Genomic DNA, 17,608 nt, shown 5'->3' on the forward strand with positions numbered 1-17,608 from the left:
GTTTGGTCCAGATCCATCATTGTTTGAGTCCACAGTGCTCTCTGGATGTAGGGGAAGTACAACTCCCAAACTCAAGGTCAACGCCCTCCAAACCTTTCCAGTATTTTCTCTTGGACATGGGAGTTCTGTGTGCCAAGTTTGGCTCAATTCCATCGTTGATGGAGTTCAGAATGCTCTTTGATTGTAGGTGAACTATAAATCCCAGCAACTACAATTCCCAAATGACAAAATCATAATGTTTTGAGTGATGGTCACTCCTTGTGTTGTGAGACATTTTGTTGCCAAATTTGATGTGATTTCGTTCATTGGATCTTTTGTTTTTAAGGAACTCATTATGCACAGAGCATTTAAATATATATAGATTAGCATAGTACAATATCAGTATTATATATTACTATACTTTACTATACCATTATATTGTCACATTATTAGTCATATTACATGTAATATACAATTATAATATCATATTATTAGTAGTATTATTATATTGTATTACATTATAATTATAAAATATTTATAAGTTATAAAATTTTATAAAATAAAATCACTAAAATACAAACACCAGAATTCTGCAGGAGGCAGCAACCGGATTTAAAGTGGATTCATTCTCTAGTGTGGGGAGGTCCATGGGCAACAAAATAGAAATGCACAGGTATAGAAACCTGGTTTGAAAATATGTGAAAGGGATCTAGGAGTCTTAATGGACCACAAGCTGAACATGAGCCAAGAGTGCAGTGCAGCAGCTAAAAGGTCCAATGCCATTCTAGGCTGCATCAAGGGGAATATAGTGTCCAGATTGATGGGAATAATAGTCCCACTCGCTTCTACTTTTGCCAGGCCTTATTTGGAATAATGGCCCGGTCTCCAGTTCTGGTCCAAGCAATTCAAGATATGGACAACACAGAATGTGTCCAGAGGAGGGCAAGCAAAATGGTCAAAGGTTTGGAGCTCAGCCCTCTAAGAAACAGCGTAAGGAGCTGGGGATGTTTGGTTTGGAGGAGGGAAGGGGACAGGGGAGCCAGGTTTAAGTACTGGAAAGAATTCCATATTGAGAAGGGGGCAATCTTTATTTTCCTATTGTTGCTGCAGAGACTTGGGCACAATGCAGCCACAGAGTCAAATTGCAGGAAAAGAGATTCCACCTGAACATGGTCCTTTCTAGCTCTGTAATGCCATGAACCTGTGGCTCTCTCTGGGCAGGTGCCACAGCCAAAGTCTCCCATTCTAGCCAGTGTCTACTGAAGGCTGTGCATTACTGTGGGACTCCCACTTTCGGCTGCTTGCATTTCATGTGCCGGCAGTGCTTTGCAAGCTTAACTGGGCCAAGCCAAAGTCCCAGCGCTATGGAGACCGGGTCTCTCTCTCTCTCTCTTGTACACACCAGCAATAAACAAACACCAGGCAGCCCTTGGAGACCAAGTGCCACGCAAAAGGAATTTCAGAGCCGGCCAACACAAAAGCCGCGAGGCTGGACCGGCTCAAGATGTCCTAGCCTCCCTTCGGCCTCAGGCCCTTGGAAACAGGGCTGACACCAGAAAGAAACTTTCTAAGATGTATAAAGCATAGAGTCATAGGGTCTGGAAGGGACGACCAGAGCCATCTAGTCCAACCCCCTTGTGCCATACTACAAAAGCACAATCACAGCAAGGATGAACACCAGAAAGAGGAAGCTGGAAATGTGAGCACAATGTTGGGATATGTCACCATAGGAGGACGGTCCTTCAAAAAGGTCCAGAAATACTGCATTGGAAGGGATGACCAGAGACATCCAGTCCAACCCCCTTGTGCCATACTACAAAAGCACAATCACAGCAAGGATAAACACCAGAAAGAGACTCTCTAAGGCAGCTGGAAATGTGAGCACAATGTTGGGACATGTCACCATAGGAGGACGGTCCTTCAAAAAGGCCCAGAGATACTGGTCTGGATTCAAATACATATAATGCTGGGATCACTTCTGCCGCGACTACTTGGAAGTCATGCCATAAATGTCACCATTGAGCTGTGTTATGGGATCCAGAGTGATATATAGTTTGAGGGATTTCAAAGGGGAAAGAGTTGTAAAGGATGGGGATCGAAGCTGGTTCCCAGGAAAAGGCATGAGATCAATGAAACATAAGGTAGTGAACCAATGAACACACAGGTAACCTGACATTAGCCAACTGATAACCTACTGTGTCCTAGTTCAAAAATGTAAGTCTTTTATAAATCTTGTAGCTGTGATCAGTCTCTCAGTTTTGACCAAACAATGCAGTTTGCCTTTGCTCTTTGTACCAGTAACTCAAGCCGCCTTGAGTCACCTTTGGGCTGAGAAAGAGGGCATAGAAATACAGTAAATAAATAAATACTGCTGACGAGTGGGACTTTGATTTGGACAAACATTTAGGGACTGAGAATTCTAAGAATTGATTACGAGAGTCTTTACTAGTATACAGTTTTGCTGAAGTCAGGATAATCGAAATAATAAGTGGAAGTAGCAGCAGTTTTGAAACAGGAGGTAGGTATTGTTGTATCTATCACCGTCACCATAATCTCTCTCCTAATATTTGAACTTGGAATTCTCAATGGGTAATCAAGGCAGCAGCTTTTAACTGAAGGCAGGCACTTTGTGGACATTGAAATATGGGTACAGATTCCCTTTCAGCTCTGGAAACCCACTGGGTGATTTTGGGCAAGCCACATCATTACTGTATTATCAGTATATTAATTTATATCCTGCTTTTATCTCTTGACTGAGACACAAAGTGTGATATCACACACTCTCTCAGCTTCAGTGAAAGGCAAGGGCACAAACCTCTTCTTAATGTTGCCCAAAATCCCTGCAATCGGTTTGCCTTAGGGCTGCCATGGGTTCGAGGTGACTTAAAGCCACTCATGAGAATTATTGTGTGGGGCATAGGAAGTTGCCCCACACCGAATGAGATATTGAGTTCATCTATCCTAGAACTGTCTCCATTGGGGAGGCCAGAAGATATTCAGAAGATAAAGTTCTCAAAGTCTGAGAGCGTCATTTGAGAAAATGATCACAATGCAACAGACATTCTTAGTTCTGAGGAGTGAAAAACTGCAAAATACATGTCTAGGTAAAACAATTCAAATATTCTGTGGGCTTCCATTCCATTTGCCAAGACACAACCACCTATTGTTCTTGCACAGGCTTTCCCAGTGCATAATGGCTCATTAACCCAAAACATTTCAGAAACCAATTCATCCTTGGTCTCTCCCAAGAATGTCCCTGAAGCGATTTGCCAGTTACGACCCCTCTTTTGCAGCTGCAAGCCGTAAATCTATCAGGCAAGGATAAACACTTTTGAGGAAAAAATGCCATTCTCCAGCATGACAACACTTGTCATCCTGTGCACATAATCACTAGCCAAGGCTATCAATTACATACAACAAAAGGAGACTACATATGGCTGGATTTAGGCTCTAGCCAGGCCCATGGAACCAAAATTGATAACCATGAAATTCCTTCTTGCCCACACCAGCATCTCCACTGTGGAATGAATGCAGTTTGACACCACTTGAACTGCCATGGCTCAATGCTAGAATTATTCGAATTATTGGAGGCCCTACTCACGCTCCCACCTGCATCGCAAGCATGATTGGTGGGGACGAGAGAGAGGGCCTTATTGGTGGTGGCCCCTCGACTCTGGAACTCACTCCCTAAGGACATCAGGCATGCCCCATCTCTGGCAGTCTTCAGGAGGAGCTTGAAAACAATGTTGTTCCAGTGTGCCTTCCCAGAATAACGAACCCTTAGCATTATGTCCCCCCAAAAAGCACTTTATATCGATTTATGACTGCTTGTATGTCTCTATCAACGCCCCACCTCCTGTATCTTGTTCATGCCTAGCATTATTTTTCAAACTTTAATTACATTTGGCCCAGCCATAGTTTTTAAATGTGCACTGTATTCTGTTTGATTTTTTATGCTTTTTGTGTATGAGATTTATTTTAATTGCTTTGTATTGTATCTGTTATTGCTTGTATTGCTTGTATTGTTGTATTGTGGGCTCGGCCTCATGTAAGCCTCACAGAGTCCCATGGGGAGATGGTAGCGGGGTATAACTAAAGTATTATTATTATTATTATTATTATTATTATTATTTATTATAGTCTTGCAAGGCCTTAATCCAGTATGGGGAACTTTTGGTCCTCCCTCCAGCTGGTAAGGTGTTAGGAATTGTGGGAGTTGTTTACCTGTCCAAACGGATTCTCCCCTACGAACCATCAAGGTCTTTAAGATCTTCTGGGAGGGCCCTGCTCTCGATCCCATCATTGTCACAATCGCGGTTGGTGGGGACGAGATACAGGGCCTTCTCGATGGTGGCTCCCCGGCTTTGGAACTCCCTCCCACAGGAGATTAGAACTGCTCCCTCCCTCCTGACGTTCAGGAAGCTAACAAAGACTTGGCTATGGAATGCGGCCTTTGATAACTGAGTCAACTTTGGTCCACATGGAAGGAGAATGAATAACTGAGAATTATGACCAGGAATGCTTTGACGACGTGGCTATAGAAGTGTGATGATGACGATGTTGTATTGTAATATGTTTTTAATTGTGTAATGATGATGCATTGTGTGGTTTGTATTTTTGTATATGAACACATGTTGTGAATTGGATCTGAGTCCCTCTTGTAGGTGAGAAGATCGGTATAGAAAACTTTTAAATAAATAAATAAGTCCAAATCACCTGGAGGGAGAGTCAAGGTTTGCCCATGCTTGGGGTAGATGCACCCTAAGACTGAAGCAGTGGGCTTGAATAGAGAGAGTCCTGGCCTGGCCCCACAGAAGGAAGGATAGCTGTACTAGGAAAACACAAGGCAAAAGCATTCCTGGGGGCCAATCCCAGGTCACACTGTACAGGGAATGTGACTTACGGAGGGGAGGCCCAAAGAGGACGGTGTCCAAGGCCTTGAGTTGCAACTTCTGCCGGTGGCTCCGGTCAGTCATCTTCAGGACAGCCCCGGTCATGGTGGCATTGGTGATGGCCAATCTGCGAGAGAGGGAGCGAGATTGAGACAGAGGTCATTCTTCAATTGAGGGACATGACAGACATTCAGGAAATGAAAAATGCAGCTTGGCCGGAAGCAGATCCCCCAGACAGGGCCAGCATACAGGATGCGGATGAAGAAGTGTTTCCTTGTTATTCACAAAGACATTTGGACTAGAAGCCAAGGAGGTAGGCCACTATTTACATTTCAGAGAGGAAGCTCCTCTCCCTATTGGGACATCCTCTCTCTTGAAGAGACTTCACACAATCCAAGGAGGGGATTACCACAGCCTACCAATGACAAGTCTTACACTTCAGAGGCCTTTCAGGACCCAATCTGTGGCCAAAAGGATGAAGAGAGAGGCTGAGACAGAGGCTGCCCTACAGCTGGTTTCCTTTCCTCCTTCTGCTATGGGGAATGGCCATAGCTCCATGATGGAGGGCCCCTTTCAATAGAGGACAACCCTACATCAATCCTTATTGTTGTTGTTGTTTATTTATACCCCTCTTTTTCTCTCCACAAGGAGACTCAATGCAGCACTCCTTCAGAAAGGTTGTGTTGGTTCAAAGTACCTTGCATTCTAGCAGAGCCCCTGGGGAGATGTATAATGACAAAGACATTTGAATATTTATGTATTTATTTATTTACTATATTTATATACCGCCCCTCTCAGCCCACAGGCAACTCAGGGCGGTGAACAGAGGCAACAATTTAATGCCAACAACAGCATAAAACGTTTTAAAACATTAACATATAATATAATACCTTAACAGGATCAATTTAAAAAAATCATAAATATCTCTTGGTTAAAAACGTTGTCCAAAATCATCATCCGATCGTTCCATATTCCTATGTTTGTTATACTGCATTGTCAAACGCTTGCTCAAACAGCCAAGGCTTAACTTTCCTCTGGAACGCTAAAAGGGAGGGGGCTGATCTAATATCCATAGCCGAGGGGCCACCACTGAGAAGGCTCTGTCTCTTGTCCCCGCTAGACGAGTTTGTGACGCCAGCGGGAATGAAAGCAACGCTTCCCCAGACAATCTTAAAGTCCTAGCTGGTTCATAAGGGGAGATATGTTTGGACAGGTAAGTTGGGCCAGAATAACAACAACAACAACCTTATTACCTTATTACCTATGTACCTACCCCTTTTTATTGTAAACATGTAGAAAACAATAAAAATATTTGGAAAAAACAACAACATTTGTTACCTGCCTCTCATAACTGCTCAAGGCAGGATACAACAAGGTTAATACGCAGAGATAAAATAGAATATTATTAAAATGCATATATTAAAATAATATTTAAACACATAAATTAAAAAAACTTTCAAAGGCACTCAAATAAGTCTGCTATAAACATGGGTTCCTACATAGCAGGATGGAGTAGGATTAGCTGTCCTTTGTACTCTCCTCCAACTGTTAACCAGTTGCTCTGCCAGGTTTATGTGCATGAGTTTGCAACCATGGCTTCCAGAAGAGAGGGGCTCAACTTGAGAACTCAGCAATGAAAGTCGTGGAAGCAGCATCTAGTGTGCGTCTGTTCTAAAAACAGCAAATATTGACTGTGGGTGGGCCGCGGGTCTCCACTGAGAGGACTTTGACGCTATGGGACATCACTATAGATACTAAGATATGTGTGGCTTTTGAGTCATTTTGCGCACTAATATCCAGCCTATTTTGGTTGTGGTCCTCATACTGTTTTCAAGGACTGACCATTGTCCCCCACTGACCTGGGCATGGCGTGGCCTGTGAGCTGCAGCCGTCGGAAGGTCTCTTCGTATTGAGGGAGCTCCACGTACGTGATCAGCCACTGAACCACCTCATCCACCGTCCAGTTGTACACTGTAAGAGGAGCAGAGAGCCATGTGAGCATACCAAGCATGCCAAACCAAAGCAAAGGAAACTGCTTTAATTAACAAACTGGACAGTATTGGACTAGAATCAATGCGGTGTTGTGTGGTTTCCAGGATGAATGGTTGTGTTCTAGCAGCATTTTCTCCTGATGTTTCACCTGCACCTGTGGAGGATCTGATGGTAGCAAAGCAAGTGGGTTTTGTTCCCTTTGAATTGTTTGCTACCTGGAGACATCCCTTGATTGCTTACTGCGATTTCTATGCTAATGCCCTCACTAATTGACAATGCTATCTTCATGCTTACCCGCATATTAATGGGTAGATCCCACTCAATACACACAAATCCAGCTTCCTAATTGCAAACTTTACACTTGTGCAATGGATAATGGTTCTTTCCTCCCACGCTGGACACCCCAAAAGTATATATTCTTCATTTGCTTGACTACTATCCGATCCTCTGAAGATGCCAGCCACAGATGCAAGCGAAACGTCAGGAGAAAATGCTCCTAGAACATGGCCATACAGCCCAGAAATCACACAACACCCTTATACACACACCCCTACAAAGTTATTTGACTGGTGAAGGATTACAACATAGCCGTATAAAATCCTGGAAATATCTCTGATTACCCTTTACGATTCTGCCCGCTCTAAATGGTATTATATAACTACGCTTCTACATTTGGTAACATTCTTCTAATTCCTAAATCCTACAATTGACAAGAGATAAAAACCAAGGGATAGTGAACGGAAGTTCAGAGAAGAGTTTTCTATTTTGTGTGCGTAGGAGTGAATTTTGACTTTGTGTTTGTAACTTTGAGGCAGAGTTGTATCTATTTGGAGTTGTTATGTAGTTTTAGCATTACACAACAGAATGCATGCATAATGCATAATGCACTACACGCCATAATGCATGTAGTTATGTAGTTTTAGCATTACACACCAAAAAAGCAGGCTTCTTTGTATTACTGCCACATTCTTATTTTATAATATTCTTGCAGAGTTTTTTTTAAATTTAATAGATGCAGAGTATTACTAATTAAGGCAGGCCTGGGCCAACTTGGGCCCTCACTCCAGGTGTTTTGGACTCCAACTCCCACAATTCCTAACAGCCACAGGCCCTTTCCTTTTCCGCTTAAGCGGCTGAGGGGAAAAGAAAGGGGCCTGAGGCTGTTAGGAATTGTGGGAGTTGAAGTCCAAAACAGAATCAAAGAGTTGGAAGAGACCTCATGGGCCATCCAGTCCAACCCTCTCCTGCCAAGAAGCAGGAATATTGCATTCAAATCACCCCTGACAGATGGCCATCCAGCCTCTGTTTAAAAGCTTCCAAAGAAGGAGCCTCCACCACACTCCAGGGCAGAGAGTTCCACTGCTGAACGGCTCTCACAGTCAGGAAGTTCTTCCTCATGTTCAGATGGAATCTCCTTTCTTGTAGTTTGAAGCCATTGTTCCATTGCGTCCTAGTCTCCAGGGAAGCACAAAACAAGCTTGCTCCCTCCTCCCTGTGGCTTCCTCTCACATATTTCTACATGGCTATCATATCCCCTCTCAGCCTTCTCTTCTTCAGACTAAACATGCCCAGCTCCTTAAGCCGCTCCTCATAGGGCTTGTTCTCCAGAACCTTGATCATTTTAGTCGCCCTCCTCTGGACACATTCCAGCTTGTCAATATCTCTCTTGAATTGTGGTGCCCAGAATTGGACACAATATTCCAGGTAAAGTGGTCTAACCAAAGCAGAATAGAGCATGGGGAGCATGACTTCCCCTAGATCTAGACACTAGGCTCCTCTTGATGCAGGCCAAAATCCCATTGGCTATTTTTGCCGCCACATCACATTGGAGGGAGGGCTGAAGTCCACCCATGCCTGATGTACAAGGACGCTAACATTTTATGTTGAACTTCATCGTGTTAGTTTTGGCCAGTCTTCTCTCTCATCTGTGAAGATCATTTTGAATTCTGCTCCTGTCTGTGTCTTTGAGGTGGGAAGTTTAGTTAATCTTTTATTATTATTGTGATTATTGTTTCTCATTAGGACAGTTTGGGGGGGGGGGGGGGGACTAGTTTAAATTGATGTATATAGTGATATAAAGCACAGAGGGAGACATTATTGCGTTTATAAATTGCATGATAATATTTACTGCTCACTTTTAAAAAAACAACCAGGGGTCTGTGTATTGTCGAAGGCTTTCATGGCTGGAATCACTAGGTTCTTGTGGGTTTTTTTCGGGCTATAGGGCCATGTTCTAGAGGCATTTCTCCTGACGTTTCGCCTGCATCTATGGCAAGCATCCTCAGAGGTAGTGAGGTCCAGGGGTCTGATGGCCATCATTCAAGAGTGCTTTAGCTGTGCATTCCTGCCTCACAGAAGTGAGTTTTGGGCTACGAATCATACTAATACTTCCGATCAGAGATCTCTTCCAGTCTCTGTCTCTAATTCATGAATCCATACAAGATATTGATTGCCTTTGGACCCACTGAACGACCTTGGAGCCTCGTGGGCCACCAAGCACAGGGCAAAAGCGTTGTCCGTAGACTGCACAACTCTCCAGCGAAGGCTCTGCCTCATGCACAGCACTGAGGACGAGGCGGAGGAGGCCTGGACTCCAAAGGAAGGAGCCAGCCTTTCCAGCTGCAAGGGAATCCCGACATTTACATGACAATAAGGATTTATCAGCAGGCTGGAAGGATTAACAAGGCAATAAAGGGGACAAGAACCAGAAGGGCCTCAGAAGGGTCTGTTGAGTGCAGGAGACGAGGCCAAGGTGCCTGGAAGGGCCTTTATCTTAGGCCACTCAACACCCAGCTGGCCACCAGCCACTGGGGTCTGTCGCTCAAGCGGAGAGAGAGGAGGCCAGATCACATCAACAGGCCGCTTTCGGGAAGGAAGCAGGCAAGGGCCTCAGCTTCCAGTCCTGGGCATCTCACCTGGGCAGCAAAATAGGGTCTGTCTCCAAAGTGGCAGGGGTTCCTCTTTTGACAGGAGGCTCTCCAGGAACAGAGAAAATTGTTAATTTGCAAATGAAAAGACCTAAGGTTTACATAGCCTTAAAAGGCCTGAACATGACCCTGAATGTATTGTAGAAGCTTTCATGGCCAGCCTCACTGGGATGTTGTATGGTTTCATGTTCTAGCAGCATTTTCTCCTGATGTTTCGCTAGAGGATCTGAAGATACCAACCACAGATGCAAGTGAAACGTCAGGAGAAATGCTGCCAGAACATGGTCACAAAGCCTGGAAACCACATAACACTCCAATGACCCTGAATGTCAGATGTTGACACCTGCTGAGACTTTTAATGGGGGGAAACAGTAGGATAGAAACCAAGTTAAGAACAATAATGTAATTTTTTGAAGGTGGGAGGACTGTTCTGCTCCAACTCCACACATCTTCTAGTATCGCAGAGGGGGGGGGGGGGGGAATAAGAGCACTTCTCTGGTGGCAAAAAACATCCTACCAAATTCTGCCTTTCTGTCCTCATTCAGGAAGTTTAGGATTTAACACACACTGAAATGACTGGTTCTAAACCGCCTCGAGTCGCCTCCGGGCTGAGAGGGGTGGTCTACAAGCATAGTAGAAACGTAGTAGAAACATATACTAGAAAAATTTAAAAAGAACCTTAAAACCTGGCTCTTCCGCTGTGCCTTTGGCAAGTAGGTGCACAACATGATTCTATTGCTCCCCTCAATGCTTCTCTCACTGGAGTACATACCCCCCCCCCCCCAAATGGGAAGTTTCATTTCACAACCCTGTATCTCTATGAGCTCCCTGCAAATAACTTGCTCCTATTTTTATCTCATTAGAATTTAAACATTTTATCCTGTACATGTGGCCTGACCATTGTTTACTGTGACTGTGTTTTTTCTTTATTGGAATGTTACTTTTTTTCTTTTCATGTAATTTTGATGGTGTTGCTTGTTGTTTATGTTTGGGCTTGGTCCCATGTAAGCCACTCCGAGTCCCCATCGGGGAGATGGTGGCGGGATATAAATAAATATTATTATTATTATTATTATTATTATTATTATATTACAGTAAGTAAGTAAATAAATAATTTTATAAAGCCTTGTTGAACCCCTGGCTCTGGAGGAGAGGCATAGACTCCACTTGCCTCATTTCCAACAGACCCTCACTGATTGACTTTGCAGCTGCAAGGCTATTCAATGCAAAACAAAGCTCGCCAATTGCAACATTCACACTTGCCTCCAACAGACAAGAGTTCCACAGATTATTCCACAGAAGTATTCCCCAGGTATGTTGGTCTATATAAGGCTCTGGCATAAAACAGTACAGGTGGTCCCAGTGGTGATAGGCACACTGGGTCTATTTTATAATTCTATAAAGCCCTGTTGAACCCCTGGCTCTGGAGGAGAGGCCATATATATACACTCCACTTGCCTCATTTCCAACAGACCCTCACCCAATTGCAACATTCACACTTTTTGTTTCCCCTCCTTCCTGGTCTATCCTGATTATGAAGCAGCTTTCAAAATAAACTCCATCAGGGCAGGGATGCAAAAACCAAAGGGCCACACTGATCTGGGTTCACTAAGGGATTGGTTGCCTTTGCATGACATGAAGAGGTACACGGGCACAGTGTAGGGCTCACCTTCAGAGGCTTTCCAAGCCTTCCAGAGGTCTTCGACGCTGATGAGCTTGTCCTCCCCATGGAAAGTACTGTGCTTAACGGTCGGGTCGTGATAATTCAAGTCTTCCCGCAGGAACTACGGAGGGAAAAGACACAAATAGTCTGTCAGGTCCACAGACTCCAAAGGCGGTGTTAAAGGGAGACGCAGAAATGCTGGACTAAGGTACACAGAATGCTGGAAGAAACAGCGAAGGTTATATTCACAAGGAAACCAGAGTATTGGGTTGCTGTGAGTATTATTTGTTGGTAATGGTGGACAATTGACTAGGAAGGAAACTTGGAAGGTTACTACAGTATATGGTAGCTGTAGCAAGAATCATCTATGCACAGGGATGGAAGGAATCATCCCAATGCAAGAAAATTGTCTGACAGAGATCTGCAAAGTATAGAGATATATTTCCTTCCCCAGCCTTATCCTGCCTTGACCTCGTGGCTTTGTCAAGACAACAGAATTGAGAGAGAGAATCACAGAAACACTTCCAACACGAGAATTTCTGTTCCAAACTGGAGAAATCAAGGATCAACATGGTGGATCTAGTAGAAGGGTGAAGGATGCCAAATTAGGACATTTTCTGAAGGAAAGGTGATATAAAGAGGCCAAGGAGAGGAAATCCAGCCCTTGTGCAATTATTTGATGCTGGGCGGCTAATAATAAATGGACCCATCGTCTCCCAAAGCTGCAGCTAAAACCGGACAAATCTGCTGCATCTCCTCTTTCTCCCCAAGTTCTTTACACCTGCCGATTGAAAGGCTACTTAAACTAGCAGGTGTACGCACACATTTACACATGCACACACACACAGATGGCTGCAAACTCACAGGAACAAGGGAAACGAGCCTCAGATCCAGCTCAATCAAGTGATAAAAACTGGGATGATAATAATAATAATAATAATAATAATAATAATAATAATATCCTAAACACAACCACAGCCAGATTAGTGCTCTCAAATGTCTACCACAAGGGCCTCAAACCCTCTGCCTTTGAGACCTGGGGACCAAACCTGAGCAAGGTTAAAGTTAACAAGAGGCGCATTTACAGTGTAGAATTAATGCATGTGTAGAATTAATGTGACACTATCTGAGCTGCTATGGCACAAGGCTATGGAACCTTTGGAGCTGTAGTGTCATGAGGCCCTGGCACTTTTGCAAAGAAGGGTAAAGAACTTATGATACTATAAGTCCTGTGATTCTATACCACTGACTCACAGTAGTTGAACTGGTGCCAAACAGCATTAATCCCACAGTGTAGATGAACCCAACAGAACACAGTGAGAACTGTTTGGCAGAGGCTGGTGTGTTATGGCGACAATTTTTATGCTTATATTTTGTTTGTTAATCTTATGGTTATGTTGTTTTTACTCTGTATGTTTTGTGATGTTATTTGGGAACCGCTCTGAGTCCCCTCAGGGAGATGGAGCGGTATATAAATAAAGTTGTTGTTGTTGTTATTGTTGTTGTTGTTATTATTATTATTATTATTATTATTATTGCCATCATTCCAGAGGACGTGGATTGTGTCTTCCTGAATGGGTTGGGCAGAATGGCTTTGGAGGTATCTTTCAATTCTAGAATCCTATCTATCTTACTTATTTATTTGATCTATCAACATCCCCTTTTCTAGTGGTCTTAAAACAGAAGCTGGATGACTGTTTGTCAGAATATTGTGTATTCCTGTATGGCAGATGGGGGTTGGACTGAATATCCTCTGGGATTCTTTCCAACTCTAGAAATCTATCTATCTATCTATCTATCTATCTATCTATCTATCTATCTATCTCCTGGAGGTCTTAAACAGAGGCTAGGTTGTGTCTTCCTGCCTGGCAGAATGGGTTGGACTGGATGGCCTTTAGAGGTCCCTTCCAACTCTGATATTTTATGACTGTATGGGAACCAATACAGTCATAAAATATGGAGCACCCCCAGCTGCACCAATGGAGAAAGCAACTGGGGCAGAGTGGGGGGGGGGGCTCAAAAGTGAAAACACACCCGACTACAGATGTGGGGGTGCAGTCTGAATGCTAGGAAGTGTCCCGGGGACCCTTTTCCTGCAATGCCCCCTGCAGATCCCTTCCCCAGGGCAGGTCCAGTGGGGCTTTGAAGCCGCAAGGCCTGAGAAAGAGGGATTAAGGAAATCCGTTGCAGCCCTGTGACATTCTCCGGGAGCCAAGTGGACGGCGGAGGAAAAGGAACAGAAGGGTTTGGTGGGGAGGAGGGGGCTCTTTGTGGGATGCTCCAGAGGAGATGGAAGCAAAAGACACAGAGGGGGAGGAATGCAAAAAGGACACATCTTTTCTCTTCTGTGCCCCCCTTTTTTTTTGCAGGCTGTGACCTCCATGGGCAGCAGGAGGGCAATGTGATCCATCCGGAGTGGACCAAGAGAGAGGCTCTCCAGCCGGCCGGCCAGCTATGATTCCCCCCCCCCCCTTCCTCTCTGGCCAGGGAACCAGCTGTTGCCGGGTAAATTTAGCTCAGGAAGGAAAAGTGATCTCCTGGCAGGGCCCCATCCGCATGGAAGCCGGCCTCCAAGGTCCCTCCAAAGAGGACGCTCTCGGCCAGGTCCACAGCGAACTGCCAGAGGGCAGACTGGCCGCCAGAAGAAGGTCAGACACACCGTGACTCTTTTCACACTTTAAACTTTCATAAATTTACAGTTGGAAGAGACCACAAAGGCCATCCAGTCCAACTCCCCTTTTTCTGCCAGGCGGGAAATACAATTCAAGCCCTCTGGGTTGTTGTGAGTTTCCCAGGCTGTATGGCATTATTTCAGAAGCATTCTCTTCTGACTTTTCGCCTGCATCTATGGCAGGCATCTTCAGAGGTTTTGCCTGCCATAGATGCAGATGAAACGTCAGGAAAAAATGCTTCTAGAACATGTCCATACAGCCTGGAAAACTCCCAACAGCACAGTGATTCTGGCCATGAAAGACTTTGACAATACATCACCCAGACTCTGCTTGAAAATCTCTAGAGAAGGGACAAGACTCCATCGGACTCCCAAGAAGCCAATTCTATGGCTAGACAGCTCTTGTCATCAAGATATTTTGTAATATTTGAATGGAATCTGCTCTCCTGTAATCTGAATCCATGGCTCTGTTGTGTCCTGGTCTCGGGAGCAGCAGAAAACAAGCTTCTTCCCTCCTCAAATATTTAAACATAGCTTTCATGCCCTCTTCTCTCAGCCTTCCCTTCTCCAAGCTAAACATGCCCAACTCCCTTAGCTGTTCCCAAAAGGATTCATAGTGTCCAAGCCTTTGGCCCTTTTGCTGGCCTCCTCAGGACCCCTTCCATCTTGACCATCTCCTCCTTGAATGACTTTTCCTAGAATCATAGAATCACTGAGTTGGAAGAGATCTCATGGGCCATCCAGTCCAACCTCCCATCAAGAAGCAGAAAAATTGCATTCAAAGCACCCCCAAAAGATGGCCATCCAGCCTCTGTTTAAAAGCCTCCAAAGAAGGAGCCTCCACCACACTCTGGGGCAGGGAGTTCCACCGCTGAACAGCTGTCACAGTCAGGAAGTTCTTCTGATGTTCAGATGGAATCTCCTTTCTTGTAGTTTGAAGCCATTGTTCCATTGCGTCCTAGTCTCCAGGGCAGCAGAAAGGAAGCTTGCTCCCTCCTTCCTATGACTTCCCCTCACATATTTCTACATGGCCCTCATCAAGTCTCCTCTCAGCCTTCTCTTCTGAAGACTAAACATGCTCAGCTCTTTAAGCCACTTAAATGGACAAAAGGATATGATTCCAGGTGAGATCTGACCAAAACAGAATAGAGTAGGACCATGACTTCCCTTGATCTCAGCACCGTCCTCCTTTGGATGTAGTCTTGAATTGCATTGGCCTTTTTAGGCGCTGTGTGACACTCTTGGCTCATGTTCAGATTGTGGTCCACTAAGACTAATTCCTTTTGCATTGAATGTTTTTGAGGAAATCCTTTACCTGTACATTTCATTATTTCTATGTAAGTGCAATCCCGTACATTTTCTGCGGCTGACGTTCATTTGTTAGTCCTGGCTCAGCTCTGCAATCTGTTCAGGGCATCTTCTCAGTAGAGGTGGCATTCTTGCCTCTTTCTCATGGATGGAGAAATATCCCATTGGGAATGCTGTCTGCTGTGACACACAGAGGCATCACCCAAACCTCCTCCTCCTCCTCCTCAGGCTTCCTGCCCTTTGGGAACCCTTCTAACTCACAGGCAAATAGATACAAATTTAATTACTAACCGATTCACGGGAGAGGTTTAATTGAGCAATCAGCTTAGCTTTCTTTTAATGAATCAGCAGCCCTATTTGCTTTATTGCTCCTCTGCGGGAAGCAAATGGGGGTGTCTCTGTGGTGGGCCCCTTTTCGCTCCCCTGTGGATCTCTTTGCGCTGCCTGGAAACACTTCTTTTGTTTGGTCTGATTTGGTGGCCTGGGCCTTCTAGCTTGCTGCAAGGCATCCTGCCTCCCTTCCAGACCTAGATACATGCCTTCAGGGTTGTGGGTTCCTTGGGGAAACAGAATGGAGGACAGAGAGAAAAAACCCAGCACTGTTCGCTTCCCTCAGGAGGCCTTTTGCCTCTACTTCAGCCTCCAAAGAGGACCAGAAATAGGCTGCTAATTAGGAAAACCCTCCCCTTAGGAGGCGGTGGGGCTCTTTCTAATCAGTCACTCACTGCTGAAATGTGCTGAAAGCGCCTACCCAGAAAGGGAGGCAACCACATGTGTTTAGGAGCACAAGAGCTGCAATGCAAACATTTTGCAAAGAAGAGGGATGGGGAATGCAAATAAAGAAGTCACCAGCACAGGCACTGAATTTAAAATGGGCGAACAAGCGAAAGACTGCATGGTTAAATGGGTTCAAAATGTAAGGATATTTGGAGCAAGTTTCGATCCTTGCTCTGCTGCAACTCTCAAGACCAGGCATGGGAAAACTTCAGCCCTCCCTCTATGTGTTTTGGACTTTAACTCCCACAATTCCCAGCAGCCAGTAGGCTGTTAGGAACTATGGGAGCCAAAGTCCAAAACACCTGGAGGGAAGGCTGAAGTCCCAGTGTGGACACACTCAGTGCAGAACCACATAAGCAGCAAACCTTATGCCTTACTTTAAAGTCCTGGCATGGTATTTCCTATCAAGGGACAAGTCAATAGCTGAATATAATGTCTTTGTTTCCTCCGAGTATGAAATGAGTATCTATCTTATAGTTTCATGTGACGCCTCTTCAAGGCACTACCTAACTTTGCTCTGCAAAAACATTGTGAAGAAAGCTCAGCTGCAACCGAGGGAAGACCTCCAAAGCAGAAGGCAGACAGTGCAGAAACTGTTGTTGCTGCACACAATAAGCATAATTTTCAGGATATGCTGGAGTTGTTTTCTGGAGGGGAAAAAAACATTGAGAGAGAGAGAGAGAGAGAGAGAGAGAGAGAGAGGTGCTCTGCGGGAACCCATGCCAAGACTCTCCTTTTTTTCAACCCCCACAAGAAAAAATAGGGAAGGAAACACTGTTGAAGGTGGAGTTGTGTTTTTGTATAGTACATAACTACAATGCCTGCCTCCTGGTAAAGAAAAGCTCAGGTTCCAATGCAAAAAGCCTTTCCCGGGAATCTATCCTTCAGGGGATACAAGGTGGGATGGGAAAGTCCTAGAAGGGCAATGAGGGTGAAATCCCTGGGATTTGTACATGGTGGGGAGGGCAGGCCTCAACAGGTCTGTCTAGACAGAGATGGGGCCCCAGATGGGCAGGAAGCAGGACAGGTTGTCCCAGACAAAAGGGAGGCCTCTGGCAGTCTTAGGAGACCACAAGATGGACATGCGCCAACACTGTTGATGTAGCAGCTCCAAAAGCTAACGAGATTCTGGAACACCTCAATTTAGAGTCCACCTCGAGGGAAGTCACAGTCCCACTCTTTTCTGCTTGGGTCAGAAGTCTTCACCTGGAATGCGTCTGGATCCATTTCTAGGCAAAGCAGTTCAGGAGTGATATGGACAAGAGGGAAATTGTCCGGAGAAGGGCAAGCAAAACAGTCCAAGGTCTGGAAACTATGAATCCCCCTGAGGAGGGGCTGAGGGAGTCAGGGATGTGTAGCTCAGAGAAAAGAACATTGAGGGGAGGCATGGGGTCCATGT

At 44.9% G+C, this 17,608-nt stretch overlaps 1 protein-coding gene across 5 annotated transcripts in view; it reads right to left on the reverse strand.

The window, feature by feature from the left end:
- Positions 1 to 17,608, reverse strand: part of STIM1 (stromal interaction molecule 1) — a 142,343-nt gene that overhangs the window by 37,478 nt on the left and 87,257 nt on the right. For all 5 annotated transcript variants that reach the window (XM_067466397.1, XM_067466400.1, XM_067466401.1 and 2 more), the window contains exons 4-6: positions 11,460 to 11,574; positions 6,731 to 6,842; positions 4,883 to 4,998 (exon numbers count right to left, since the gene is read on the reverse strand). In XM_067466397.1, the coding sequence (XP_067322498.1) occupies positions 4,883 to 4,998; positions 6,731 to 6,842; positions 11,460 to 11,574 (343 nt within the window). The remainder of the gene's footprint in view (positions 1 to 4,882; positions 4,999 to 6,730; positions 6,843 to 11,459; positions 11,575 to 17,608) is intronic.

This window comes from Anolis sagrei, chromosome 3 (assembly GCF_037176765.1).
Source record: "Anolis sagrei isolate rAnoSag1 chromosome 3, rAnoSag1.mat, whole genome shotgun sequence".
Taxonomy (NCBI): Eukaryota; Metazoa; Chordata; class Lepidosauria; order Squamata; family Dactyloidae; genus Anolis; species Anolis sagrei.